The 14,605-nt window shown below is 41.9% G+C and overlaps 1 protein-coding gene across 1 annotated transcript; it reads right to left on the reverse strand.

The window, feature by feature from the left end:
• Positions 1-8,937: 8,937 nt before the first annotated feature.
• Positions 8,938-14,291, reverse strand: LOC141264709 (MORN repeat-containing protein 3-like). The gene is made up of 5 exons (XM_073676975.1): positions 14,147-14,291; positions 11,926-12,083; positions 11,282-11,444; positions 10,062-10,246; positions 8,938-9,066 (listed from the first exon to the last, which is right to left on the reverse strand). Exons 1-5 carry the CDS (start codon positions 14,289-14,291, stop codon positions 8,938-8,940), a joined length of 780 nt encoding a protein of 259 aa, XP_073533076.1.
• Positions 14,292-14,605: the final 314 nt, after the last annotated feature.

Raw genomic sequence — 14,605 nt, forward strand, 5'->3', positions numbered from 1 at the left:
GTATGTGTCTGCCTCCTGTTGTATCTGCTCCACAGGCAGCATGAATCAGAGACCGGCTGTTACTGCAGACTCGGGTTTCCCTCTGACAGGCCAGGGACAAGGTGACAAACTGTGTATATAGTCACCCGACCATCAGTCTTCCAGCGCCTCTCTACAAATTGAGACTGTCGGCCAAACCTGTTGCTATCAGCAGGTTTGACCAACAATCTAATGTGTATGGGGGGCTTTATAAAGTGATTCCTCACACCATTTGCCCTTCATATAGTATTTGCACCACAGCATCATCCTCTCCTACACTGCACCCTCATAGTTCGAGAGCCATGATGCTGTTTGGGCAGCGGGATCACAAGCTTAGTGCAATGATCCCTGTACTCAAAAAAGCAACGTGGCTCCAGCACTGTGTAGGAGAGGATGATGCTGTGGTGAAATCACTATATAAAGGGGAAAATGGTGTAAGGAATCACTTTCTAAAGCCTCCTATATACATTACATTTTGTAATTTTTGTAAAGCCCAGGTATATATGTATGTGTGTGTGTGTGTTTGGACACCTTCTCATTTAAAGATTTTTCTGTATTTTCATGACTATGAAAATTGTACATTCACACTGAAGGCATCAAAACTATGAATTAACACATGTGGAATTATATACTTAAGAAAAAAGTGTGAAACAACTGAAAATATGTCTTATATTCTAGGTTCTTCAAAGTAGCCACCTTTTGCTTTGATGACTGCTTTGCACACTCTTGGCATTCTCTTGATGAGCTTCAAGAGGTAGTCACCGGAAATGGTCTTCCAACAATCTTGAAGGAGTTCCCAGAAATGCTTAGCACTTGTTGGCCCTTTTGCATTCACTCTGCTTTCCAGCTCACCCCAAACTATCTCGATTGGGTTCAGATCGGGTGACTGTGGAGGCCAGGTCATCTGGCGTAGCACCCCATCACTCTCCTTGGTCAAATAGCCCTTACACAGCCTGGAGGTGTGTTTGGGGTCATTGTCCTATTGAAAAATAAATGATGGTCCGACTAAACGCAAACCGGATGGAATAGCATGCCGCTGCAAGATGCTGTGGTAGCCATGCTGGTTCAGTATGCCTTCAATTTTGAATAAATCCCCAACAGTGTCACCAGCAAAGCACCCCCACACCATCACACCTCCTCCTCCATGCTTCACGGTGGGAGCCAGGCATGTAGAGTCCATCCGTTCACCTTTTCTGCGTCGCACAAAGACATGGTGGTTGGAACCAAAGATCTTAAATTTGGACTCATCAGACCAAAGCACAGATTTCCACTGGTCTAATGTCCATTCCTTGTGTTCTTTAGCCCAAACAGGTCTCTTCTGCTTGTTGCCTGTCCTTAGCAGTGGTTTCCTAGCAGCTATTTTACCATGAAGGCCTGCTGCACAAAGTCTCCTCTTAACAGTTCTGGAAGAGATGTGTCTGCTGCTAGAACTCTATGTGGCATTGACCTGGTCTCTAATCTGAGCTGTTGTTAACCTGCGATTTTTGAGGCTGGTGACTCTGATAAACTTATCCTCAGAAGCAGAGGTGACTCTTGGTCTTCCTTTCCTGGGGCGGTCCTCATGTGAGCCAGTTTCTTTGTAGCGCTTGATGGTTTTTGCAACTGCACTTGGGGACACTTTCAAAGTTTGCCCAATTTTTCACACTGACTGACCTTAATGATGGCCACTCGTTTTTCTTTACTTAGCTGCTTTTTTCTTGCCATAATACAAATTCTAATAGTCTATTCAGTAGGACTATCAGCTGTGTATCCTCCAGACTTCTGCACAACACAACTGACGGTCCCAACCCCATTTATAAGGCAAGAAATCCCACTTATTAAACCTGACAGGGCACACCTGTGAAGTGAAAACCATTTCCGGTGACTACCTCTTGAAGCTCATCAAGAGAATGCCAAGAGTGTGCAAAGCAGTCATCAATGCAAAAGGTGGCTACTTTGAAGAACCTAGAATATAAGACATATTTTCAGTTGTTTCACACTTTTTTGTTAAGTATATAATTCCACATGTGTTAATTCATAGTTTTGATGCCTTCAGTGTGAATGTACAATTTTCATAGTCATGAAAATACAGAAAAATCTTTAGATGAGATGTGTCCAAACTTTTGGTCTGTACTGTATATGTGACAAAAGTAATAATAAATTAAAAATCTATGAAAATGAACAAATGAAACTCAGTCATTGCTTTTCAGCCCTGCTTCCACAGAATTTTAAAAAAAATTAAACTCATGAAATAGGCCTGGACAGAAATGATAGTACCGCGGAAAATATGACAAAAGGGACATGTTAAATCAAGTTGTGTCCACTAATTAGCATCACAGGTGTCTACAATCTTGTGATCAGTCAGTGGGCTTGTATATAGGGCTACAGATACTCACTGTGCTGTTTGGTGACATGGTGTGTACCACACTCAACATGGACCAGAGGAAGCAAAGGAAAGAGTTGTCTCAGGAGATTAGAAAATTATAGACAAGCATGTTAAAGGTAAAGGTTCCAAGACCATCTCCATGCAGCTTGATGTTCCTGTGACTACAGTTGCACATATTATTCAGAAATTTAAGATCCATGGGACTGTAGCCAACCTCCCTGGACGTGGCCGCAGAAGGAAAATTGATGACAAATCAAAGAGACGGATAATACGAATGGTAACAAAAGAGCCCAGGATAACTTTTAAAGAGATTAAAGGTGAACTTCAACCTTAAGGAACATCAGTGTCAGATCGCACCATCCGTCGTTGTTTAATGCAAAGTGGACTTCATGGGAGACGACCAAGGAGAACACCTTGAAAAAAAGGTGTTGGGAAAAAAAAAATCATAAAAAAACACTGGAATTTGCCAAACTACATGTTGACAAGCCACAAAGCTTCTGGGAGAATGTCCTATGGACAAATGAGACAAAAATGGAAGTTTTTGGCAAGGCACATCAGCTCTATGTTCACAGACAGAAAAATGAAGCATATCAAGAAAATAACACTGTCCCTACTGTGAAACATGGGGGAGGCTGTTATGTACTGGGGCTGCTTTGCTCCATCTGGCACAGGGTGTCTTGAATCTGTGCAGGGTACAATGAAATCTCAAAACTATCAAGGGATTCTAGAGCGAAATGTTCTGCCTAGTGTCCGAAAGCTTGGTCTCTGTCGCAGGTCATGGGTCTTGCAACAGGATAATGACCCAAAACACACAGCTAAAAACACCCAAGAATGGCTAAGAGGAAAGCATGGGACTATTATGAAGTGGCCTTCTATGAGCCCTGACCTAAATCCTATTGAGCATCTTTGGAAAGAGCTGAAACATGCCGACTGGAAAAGGCAACCTTCAAACAAGAGACAACTGGAGCAGTTTGCTCATGAGGAGTGGGCCAAAATACCTGTCGAGAGGCGCAGAAGTCTCATTGACAGTTACAGGAATCGTTTGATTGCAGTGATTGCCTCAAAAGGTTGTTCAAAATATTAAGTTAAGAAGAACCATCATTTCTGTCCAGGCCTATTTCATGAGTTTAATTTGCTTTTCAACCCGGCATCTACAGAATAAAAAAAAAAGTCTGACTTTCATTTGTTCATTTTCATAGATTTTTAATTTATTATTACTTTTGTCAGATTCAAGTTATTTCTGTGACCATTGCGGGTTTTTCTTTCATTAAACGAGGGGTACCAACAATTTGACCACGTGTGTATATAATTTATATTATGGTGAAGGAAATAATTATTTGATCCCTTGCTGTTTTTGTAAGTTTGCCCACTGACCAAGACATGAACAATCTATAATTTTAAGGGTAGGTTAATTTTAACATTGAGAGATAGATTATCCAATAAAAATCAAGAAAATCACATTGTATAAATTAGATGCATTTTGCAGCAAGAAATAAGTATTTGATCCCCTACAAACCATTATGAGTTCTGGCTCCTACAGACCAGTTAGATGCGCCTAATCAACTCGTTACCTGCATTAAAGACAGCTGTCTTACATAGTCACCTGTATAAAAGACTCCTGTCCACGGACTCAATTAATCAGTCACACTCTGACCTTTACAGCATAGGCAAGACCAAAGAGCTTTCTAAGGATGTTAGGGACAAGTTCATAGACCTGCATAAAGCTGGAATGGGCTACAAAACCATAAGTAAGACACTGGGTGAGAAGGAGACAACTGTTGGTGCAATAGTAAGAAAATGGAAGAAATACAAAATGACTGTCAATCAACCGATCTGGGGCACCATGTAAAATCTCAGCTCGTGGGGTATCCTTGATCATGAGGAAGGTGAGAGATCAGCCTAAAATTACACGGGGGAATCTTGTTAATGATCTCAAGGCAGCTGGGACCACAGTCACCAAGAAAACCATTGGTAACACATTATGCCTTAAAGGTTTAAAATCCTGAAGTGCCTGCAAGGTTCCCCTGCTCAAAAAGGTACATGTGTATGCCCGTCTGAAGTTTTCCAATGAACACCTGGATGATTCTGTGAGTTATTGGGAGAAGGTGCTGTGGTAAGATGAGACAAAAATTGAGCTCTTTGGCATTAACTCGCCATGTTTGGAGGAAGAGAAATGCTGCCTATGACCCAAAGAACACCATCCCCACTGTCAAGCATGGAGATGGAAACATTATGTTTTGGGGGTGTTTCTCTGCTAAGGGCACAGGACCACTTCACCGCATCAATGAGAGAATGGATGGAGCCATGTACCGTAAAATCCTGAGTGACAACCTCCTTCCCTCCGCCAGGACATTAAAAATGGGTCGTGGCTTGGTCTTCCAGCAAGACAATGACCCAAAACATACAGCCAAGGCAACAAAGGAGTGGCTCAAAAAGAAGCACAGTAAGGTCATAGAGTGGCCTAGCCAGTCTCCAGACCTTAATCCCATAGAAAACTTATGGAGGGACTTGAAGCTCCGAGTTGCCAAGCGACAGCATCAAAATCTTAATGATTTAGAGATGATCTGCAAAAAGGAGTGGACCAAAATTCCTCCTGACATGTGCGCAACCCTCATCATCAACTACAAAAAACGTCTGACTGCTGTGCTTGCCTACAAGGGTTTTGCCACCAAGTATTAAGTGTTTGTCAGAGGAATCAAATACTTATTTCTCACTGCAAAATGCAAAAAAAATTATCTAATTTATACAGTGTGATTTTCTATTTCTCAATGTTAAAATTATATATTATATATGGTACACACAAGTGCTTCTCACTAAATTAGAACATTATCAAAAAGTTTATTTCAGTTCTTCAATAGAAAAGGTAAAACTGCTATATTATATAGAGTCATTACAGACAGAGTGATCTATTTCAAGTGTTTATTTCTGTTAATGTTGATGATTACGGCTTACAGCCAATGAAAACACAAAAGTCATTATCTCAGTAAATTAGAATACTTTATAACAACAAAAATGTTTTTAAAATCCGAAATGTTGGCCTACTTAAATGTATAAACCGAAAAAGCTGACAGCACTTCCAATATAAGAAATACAGTGCCTACAAGTAGTATTCAACCCCCTGCAGATTTAGGTGGTTGACACATGCGGAATTAACTTGGCATTGTGACATTTGTACTGTAGATCAGCCTGGAAGTGGGAAATGCACTGCAGCAACTTTTTTTTTGTTTTTTTAAAACGTTAAAAGTTAATTCAGAGTGTCATTTATTATTCAACCCCTCAAACCACAAGAATTCTGTTTGGTCCCCCTAAAGTATTAAGAAGTAGTTCAGGCACCAAGAATAATGAGCTTCACATGTGTGGATTAAAGATCTCTTTTGCCAGCCTTTTCTGACTAGTTAAGACCCTCCCCAAACTTGTGAACAGCACTCAGACATGGTCAACATGGGAAAGACAAAAGAGCATTCCAAGGCCATCAGAGACAAGATCGTGGAGGGTCACAAGGCTGGCAAGGGGTACAAAACCCTTTCCAAGGAGTTGGGCCTACCTGTCTCCACTGTTGGGAGCATCATCCGTAAGTGGAAGGCTTATGGAACTACTGTTAGCCTTCCACGGCCTGGACAGCCTTTGAAAGTGTCCTCCCGTGCCGAGGCCAGGCTTGTCCGAAGAGTCAAGGCTAACCCAAGGACAACAAGGAAGGAGCTCTGGAAGATCTCATGGCAGTGGGGACATTGGTTTCTGTCAATACCATAAGTAACGTACTCCACCGCAATGGTCTCCGTTCCAGACGACCCCGTAAGGTACCTTTACTTTCAAAGCGTCATGTCAAGGCTCGTCTACAGTTTGCTCATGATCACTTGGAGGACTCTGAGACAGACTGGTTCAAGGTTCTATGGTCTGATGAGACCAAGATCGAGATCTTTGGTGCCAACCACACACGTGACGTTTGGAGACTGGATGGCACTGCATACGACCCCAAGAATACCATCCCTACAGTCAAGCATGGTGGTGGCAGCATCATGCTGTGGGGCTGTTTCTCTGCCAAGGGGCCTGGCCATCTGGTCCGCATCCATGGGAAGATGGATAGCACGGCCTACCTGGAGATTTTGGCCAAGAACCTCCGCTCCTCCATCAAGGATCTTAAGATGGGTCGTAATTTCATCTTCCAACAAGACAACGACCCAAAGCACACAGCCAAGAAAACCAAGGCCTGGTTCAAGAGGGAAAAAGTCAAGGTGTTGGAGTGGCCTAGTCAGTCTCCTGACCTTAACCCAATTGAAAACTTGTGGAAGGAGCTCAAGAATAAAGTCCACATGAGACACCCAAAGAACCTAGATAACTTGGAGAAGATCTGCATGGAGGAGTGGGCCAAGATAACTCCACAGACCTGTGCCGGCCTGATCAGGTCTTATAAAAGACGATTATTAGCTGTAATTGCAAACAAGGGTTATTCCACAAAATATTAAACATAGGGGTTGAATAATAATTGACCCTCACTTTTATGTTTAAAATTTAATAAAATTCAACTGAGCAACATAACTTTTTGGTTTGTAAGATTTATGCTTCTGTTCATAAAACCTACTCTCGTTTGCAGTTTGAAGGCTCTAACTTATTTGCATCTTATCAAACCAGCTAAATCTGCAGGGGGTTGAATACTACTTGTAGGCACTGTAGGTGTGAACAGGTGCTTACTAGGAGCCGCTACCTCCATAAAATACTAACTACTTTGATAGTATTTTATGGAGGTAGCGGCTCCTAGTAAGCCCCTGTTCACACCTATTTCTTGTATTGGAAGTGGGGTCAGTTTTTTCTGTTTCTCTGTTTAAGCTTTGACTGAGCAGTCCACCATGATGCCGCAGGTGGTTTTAATTGCAGTAGGATCTTACTTTCCCACACATAAGCAGACTGATGTCCCTTAAAGAGGTATTCACATTGGTAGGGTCCTGGTGTTTTGAGAAACGCCTTATCACGGCTGCCAAGTACACATGAATTGGCCAATTTATGCGCTAAGATTTCTCATTTATTTCTATTTTCTAGTGCAGTAATGCTATTCAAATTTCATATATTTCATGTTCGCATACTTAGCGTTACAGTTTGTTACTACTGAAATGTATGTTCAGTAATTGCACTCAATACTTGGCCGGGGCTCCTTTCGCATTAATTACTGCATCAATGCGGCGTGGCATGGAGGCGATCAGCCTGTGGCACTGCTGAGGTGTTATGGAAGCCCAGGTTGCTTTAATAGCCGCCTTCAGCTCGTCTGCATTGTTGGGTCTGGTGTCTCTCATCTTCCTCTTGACAATACCCCATAGATTCTCTATAATAGATTCTCTATGGGGTTAAGGTCAAGCGAGTTTGCTGGCCAATCAAGCACAGTGATACTGTTGTTTTTAAACCAGGTATTGGTACTTTTGGCAGTGTGGACAGGTACCAAGTCCTGCTGGAGAATGACATTTCCATCTCCAAAAAGCTTGTCGTCAGAGGGAAGCATGAAGTGCTCTAAAATTTCCTGGTAGACAGCTGCGCTGACTTTGGTCTTGATAAAACACAGTGGACCTACACCAGCAGATGACATGGCTCCCCAAACCATCACTGATTGTGGAAACTTCACACTAGACCTCAAGCTACTTGGGTTGTGGCCTCTCCACTCTTCCTCCAGACTCTGGGACCTTGATTTACAAATGAAAATTGGAACCTTGGGACCTTGTGGAGTGTGTCAATGACTGCCTTCTGGACATCTGTCAAGTCAGCAGTCTTCCCCATAATTGTGGAGCCTACTGAAACAGACTAAGGGACCTTTTTAAACGCGTAGGAAGCCTTTGCAGGTGTTTTTTGTTAATTATTTTGATTTACTGAGATAATGACTTTTCTGTTTTCATTGGCTGTAAGCCATAATCATCAACATTAACAGAAATAAACACTTGAAATAGATCACTCTGTTTGTAATGACTCTATATAATATGAGTTTCACTTTTTGTCTTGAAGAACTGAAATAAATTAACTTTTTGATGATGATATTCTAATTTAGTGAGAAGCACTTGTATGTGATTCCCATTATACTGTATACTGGTTGTTCCGCAACTTTGTCCCAAGTTTTTTTATTTTGGCGCTCTATGTGTTTGAGTTTGACATCCCTGGCTTAAAACCATGCCAACTCGGAGAAGTAAATGGATAAAGTGAGGCTGCGGCTTTAGAAATGATTTTTGCCCCAAGTGCTGAACTGTTAAAAGTATTTACACCAGAAAATTTAACTGAATACAGCAATAAATCTATCTATTAACAAATGGAAAAATGGATGGTTTTCATTATTCTTACCATTATTCCAAACATATGAACTAGTGGAATAGGCTGCATAGCATACATATGACATCCAATGTATTAGCCACAGAGCATTTTCATGGCGTCAGCAAGGTGGTCACAGGAGACTCTTGACATGCCCTAAGGCTTCATCTAGTGTTTTATTTATTTTTTGAGTTTAATCCAGACATGTTTTTTTTCCCTCTTTCCATAGGGGTTTTGGTATTGCCCTAAGAAAAATGTATAGCAAGCCCATGACTTCACTTGAGGTAATATTGCTCCAATAGCATGCCTATGGTGGGAGCCAAAGTGATGTTGAGTTTCTGTGCTGGAGATGTGACTCCTCTTATTGCTTCTTCGAGGACGCTCTTGGGGTCGGCCACTTTCACCTTTTTAAAAAATTAAAAAAAAAGTGACTGAAATGACAATATATATTCTTCTCAGCAACAATTTATACTCTTGGTGCCTGATTCATTATTGTATTGGTGCCTTCTTTTTATCGAGTTTATGGTGTTTTACATTTGCGCCTTATTTTTATTTAGTTTGCGTCTTTATTAAAGTTTATTTTATGTTCTCCACTGTGGGCAGGATTTTTGGTTTCCAGATGCTCTCGGCGGATTCATCAATTGCAACTATTTAAAAAGTTGAACATTTTGCACAAATGTACTCCCATTCCCCCTACTGAAGTGATTTTATGTACGCCTGATTTTTCTTTTTTTTTGCGTGACAGTTTAGCGGAAAATGTTTTGTTTTTTTGTTGTTTTGGGTTTTTTTACACTAAAAAGTCCCAAAAAAGGGTATTTTTGATTTTGCGTAAAAGTCATGAACCTATGTGTGACATTTTTGAAGAATTTGGTGCAACATGCGTCATTGAACACCGAAGGCAAAAAAAATAAAAATGACTTATTTCATCACTTGGGTTTGTTTTTTTTGAGGCCTTGGGGTTTTTCTTCATGTGATTTCCTAATGGGGAGGGAGAGCAGCTGTGTGAATACATCCTAGGGGAACTATAGAAACCCAGGTATAACTTCCTAACAGGTTTCTGCTCCGTACACCCTGCAGTTCGATGCATCAGTTCTTAGAGAGAAGATTCAGGTTTGAGTGAGGAGAACGACTGAGGGGCAGGAGCTGAAACTGTAATACAGTTGATATGATGCACCATGCTGCATTCAGTTTCCTACATTTAGGGCGCAGTCAGATGGTCGTATAACACGGACGACTCTCGCATTGCAGTGCGAGCCGGTGGCTCTCCTCACCTGAGTGTGACGGCTGCATAGAAATACGGACTGCCACGCTGTGGTCAGGAGAGCTGCCGGCCAGTCCGAGCATTGTGATGTGATCGTCGTCCGTGTTATACGACCGTCTGACTGCACCCTAACATTACCTCTGGGATAGGAAGCTTTCTGGTGTCGGGAACCTCTGTGCAGACAGTGTCCTGTAAAGTCCCACACTTGGCAATGTCCATTATCCAATATCCGTCATAGATTCTGCCTGTGTCCAGATAGTAGAACTTCCCGGGTCCATGCTTCATTCCATCTTTCCAAGAACCTTCATAGCGGTTGTTGTTGGCTGATAATATACATGAAATATAAGGGTCAGGCCACACACAGAATTTTTTTTATTGCAGCAAAAAAGTGATACATGCAGATTTGCCGTAGCCTTCATCATTACATTGTAAAAGGTGAAAACCTAAAGCAAGATTGTGTTAAATAGTCTTATGTTACGCTTGCTTCTGGCCAGGGAAGGACCTACCACTGGTGCACAGCGGCCCAAGAGGTAAGAGGCCCACTCCCACCTCCAAAGCAGCAAGATGCTTCTGTCCCAGACACATTATTGGACTGCAAAGGGCCCATATACTGTTTTTGCAGAGGGGCCATCTTCTGTCTGTGTCTGCTCCTGCTTCTGGCAGATTTCTTGCCTCCATTTGTAATCCACACTCAACTACAAGTAAGGGCTCATTCACACGTCAGTTTTTTTCACATATAAGAAAAACGGACTGAGTTTTATCAGTGATTTTCATCTGAGTTTAATTTGATTTTCAGCACTTTTGTCCGATTTTTGTAATTTTTTCTTGTATGTGGGTGAAAAAAAAAAAGTTTCTCCTATCTATTTCATAAAAATTGTACCACATTTGCTGCGAGTTGAGCGGGCTCAGCTCCTGAGCTTACTCCATACATGCAGGACTCTGGCGCAAATGTACATTTATGTCCATACGTGCCAAACAATTAATAGTGGGATATTATCCTGTCTATTCAAAGCAGATGGATTATGGGAGAAAGAATGCAAAAAAACTACTGAAAATGCTATGTTTAGATGCTTCGTCCTTCTTGGCCACTGCATTTGTGGGGTTAAGTGGCTGAGATCTGAGGTTTCTCTGATCTGTGCTGTTTTTTTTGGAGGTTAACTATCATTCAGTGAATAAAAACGCTTCTGGTTCACAGTGTAGTGTCCCAGCGATGATCCTACAGAGACAAAAGTGATCGAGATGATAAGCAGAGTTTCTGTCCAACAGGGCTAGGGCCAATTAGCTCTCCCTACTCTAAAACTAAAATTGGATTTGTTGCTAGGAACCTGTAATAATGTCAGTAAAATAATATGAATGACCTGAGAAAAGTATCCCTCGTCCACAGTACTTGTCATTCTGCCATCCTCCTTCATAGACGTCACCGTTGGCATATATCATCTTGCCCCATCCGCTCCGTTGGCCACACTTCCAGCCTCCCTTATAGTATTCATCCTCTGACCAATAGTAGTAAGTCCCATATCCCTGCAAAGACACAGAAGTCACTATTCAAGCTCAATATTTATACCCGGGCTTGGACTGGCCCACAGGAGAACAGGAGAATCCTCTGGTAGGCCACCATCCTCTTATAAGAGAAGTACTTGGCACAATATACTTGAATCACTATGTACAAAGGCAGCATCTTAATCATTTAACAATCTACCCAGATCATTGGTATAGAAATTTGTGATTGAGAATAATGTCACATTTGCATTTAGCTTAAAAGTGGGGCCCTGGAGTTGGTTACTGGGGGGCCCTTGGCTCCACAGTCCGATACTTTACATGTTATAGATACAGAAGCCTCTATGTCCTGTAATTATATTCACATGATCTCTTGTGTTCTGCTCTGATCTTTACATTAGACCTAAAGATGGCGGTCATCGTGGACGACCCTATCAGGTTATCATACTATAACGGCAGCGGCCAGTCCTGTAACTGATAGACAGGACGTAAAGAAACAACTTACATGTTTCTCATCGTTCTTCCAGTTCCCAGCATAAACCCTGATGTATTCTCCAGTGCTGGGGGACTTAACAGCGTACGTGCCGTATCCGCTCCTCTTCCCACAGATCCAGTCCCCTTGGTAGATGGCATTGGCTTCCTTGTAGATACATGCACCTTTGCCTGAAATAACAGTTAAAAGACATAATTAGTGCAGAGGATATCTGGATAGAAAAGATAAACCCTCTTATAGGGTATGTGCACACCACGTCTTTTTCTGGTGGATCCTGCTTGAAAAAGAGCAGAGAAACTGATGCAAAAAAATAGCATATTGCAAAGCAATGACAAAACCACGCTGCAGTGCACATGTTCTGTCTTTTTTTACTTCTTCCAAGGGTTCGGAAGCCATGATGCGGCTTACTTTAGAAACAAGTTCACACACTCAGCCAGGACCCCTACCTTCATGTAACATGCCAGGGCGTACGGGAGGAGTTCCTCGCCTACGGCTACCGCCCCGCACCACGTTACACATGGATTGTTTCATTTTATGGACACATGTTCAACTTGTAAAAGATCTCTACCGGTCGGATGACCTGGGGACCTGCAGCAGATGTAATCCTATGCCTCTATATTGTTGTGGTAGCACAACTTTACAGGTTAGCATAACCTTTTTTAACTCCTAAATTTAATATCGGATAAGACCTTATTTGCACTTCTTTGCTCTATAGCTCCTGTATTAAGTATGACCCCAAGACAGCGGGCGTGCTGCAGGGGACTAATGGTAGAACCACCATGTAATGGTAATATTGGGAATAGGTAGGATAGTGGAGGGAGGAAAGACAAGTTCAGTTTTTGACAGATTCAGTTTTAGATAGAGGGAGTACATGATGTTAGAGACGGCGGAAAAACAATCACTGGTATTTTATCGTAATAAAGGGGTGATATCAGGAGACAATATTTATAATTGGGTGTCATCAGCATAGAGATGGTACTGAAAACCAAACCTGCTGATGGTTTGTCCAATAAAGGCAGTATAGAAAGAGAAGAGGAGAGAACCTAGGACGGAACCATGAGGAACCCCGACAGTAAGGGGAAGAGGAGAGGAAGAGAAGCCAGTAAAAGATAGAGTGAAGGAGCGGTCAGAGAGGTAGGAGGAGAACCAGGAGAGAGTGGTATCTTTGAGTCCAATAGAGCGGATCATAGTGAGGAGGAGCTGGTGATCCAGTGTCGAATGCTGCAGAGAGATCCAGGAGAATCAGCAGGGAGCAGTGACCATTAGATTTAGCTGTTAGGAGATCATTAGAGACTTTAGTGAGGGCAGTTTCAGTAGAGTGTAAAGAGCGGAAATAGGATTATAAAGGGTCAAGAAGAGCATTATCTGAGAGATAGCGGATTAGACAGGCATGGACCAAGCGTTCCAGGAGTTTAGAGATGAAAGGAAGATTAGAGACAGGTCTGTATTTAGCAGTGCAGTGCAGTTCTGGTCGAGGGATTTTTTTTTTAAGTAAAGGAGTTATGACTGTGTGTTTGAAAAAAGAGGGAAAGATATTGGAAAAAAGAAAGAGGTTAAATATTTTAGCTAAGTGGGCAAAGACAACCGGGGAGAGAGACTGGAGGAGATGTGAGGGAAGTGCAGGATGTAGGGCGAAAAGAAGCGAGGAGCCTGGTACCATCTTTCTCTGCAACAGCTTCAAAGGTGGAAAGTGTGCTTGAGGTGCGGGAGGGAAGGGGATCCAGGCTGTGGTGGGATTGTGTGAAAATGTCCTGATGGATATGGGTGATATTTTCTCAGAAATAGGTGGCCAGATCATCAGCGATTAAGTTGGTGACGAGGGTTTGTACTTCAGGGCTCAGGAGGGAGTGGAAAGTTTCAAAGAATCGTTTTGGATTGTCGGCTAGTGATGTGATGAAGGTGGTGAAGTAGACTTGTTTGGCCAGATGGAGAGCAGAGTTATAAGTTTTGAGCATTAATTTATAGTGGATGACGTCTTCTGCTGAAAGTGATTTTCTCCACTGACACTCGGCATATATGATTTTTATAGGGGCTAAGTCCCTTATATAACTATTTAATTTGTATACTTTGCATTTCTGGATGACATTTCATAAATATGGATTGGTGGAGGTGAAGAGAGTGCACTAAAGATTAGGTGCAAATTACACCATTTTTTATAAATGTGGGCAAACATGGTTGCTTGTATTCTTTAGTCTATTATACAGTAATAGGTCAAACAGATATCCATTCTTACCATGTTTCATGTTATTCATCCATTCCCCTGTGTACTCGTCTCCATTGACACTGTACACAGTGCTTCGCAGCCCTGATTTCTGAGCTTTTGCATCCCAGTCCCTCCATAGGGCTTCAATTCTCCTGAAGGTCTTTCGAAGCGGCATGTCGGCAAGTCCTGGAATCACAGACACATCTTTATCTACCGATCTCTCAGTATTAATTGTACACTCCATTTCATTCCACACCCTACCAAATCTGTCTATCACAAGAAATTACACTCCACTTTCCTACAATGGGTACGGAAAGCATTCAGACCCCTTTACATTTTTCACTCTTTCTTTCATTGCAGCCATTTGGTAAATTCTAAAAAGTTATTTTTTTTTCTCATTAAAGTACACTCTGCACCCCATCTTGACTGAAAAAAAACAGAAATGTAGAAATTTTTGCAAATGTATTAAAAAAGAAAAACTGAAATATC

Source organism: Phyllobates terribilis, unplaced genomic scaffold (genome assembly GCF_046119375.1).
Source record: "Phyllobates terribilis strain yellow unplaced genomic scaffold, ASM4611937v1 Scaffold_4__5_contigs__length_816908805, whole genome shotgun sequence".
NCBI classification, from domain to species: Eukaryota; Metazoa; Chordata; class Amphibia; order Anura; family Dendrobatidae; genus Phyllobates; species Phyllobates terribilis.

Excerpts from the sequence above, each read along its gene's own strand:
- LOC141264709 (XM_073676975.1), bottom strand. The coding sequence starts at position 14,291 with ATGCCGCTTCGAAAGACCTTCAGGAGAATTGAAGCCCTATGGAGGGAC. Across the intron at positions 11,445-11,925 it reads GGAAGAACGATGAGAAACAT|GGATATGGGACTTACTACTA; the intron begins GTAAGTTGTTTC and ends GTGTCTTTGCAG. Across the intron at positions 10,247-11,281 it reads ACGAGGGATACTTTTCTCAG|CCAACAACAACCGCTATGAA; the intron begins GTCATTCATATT and ends GTATATTATCAG.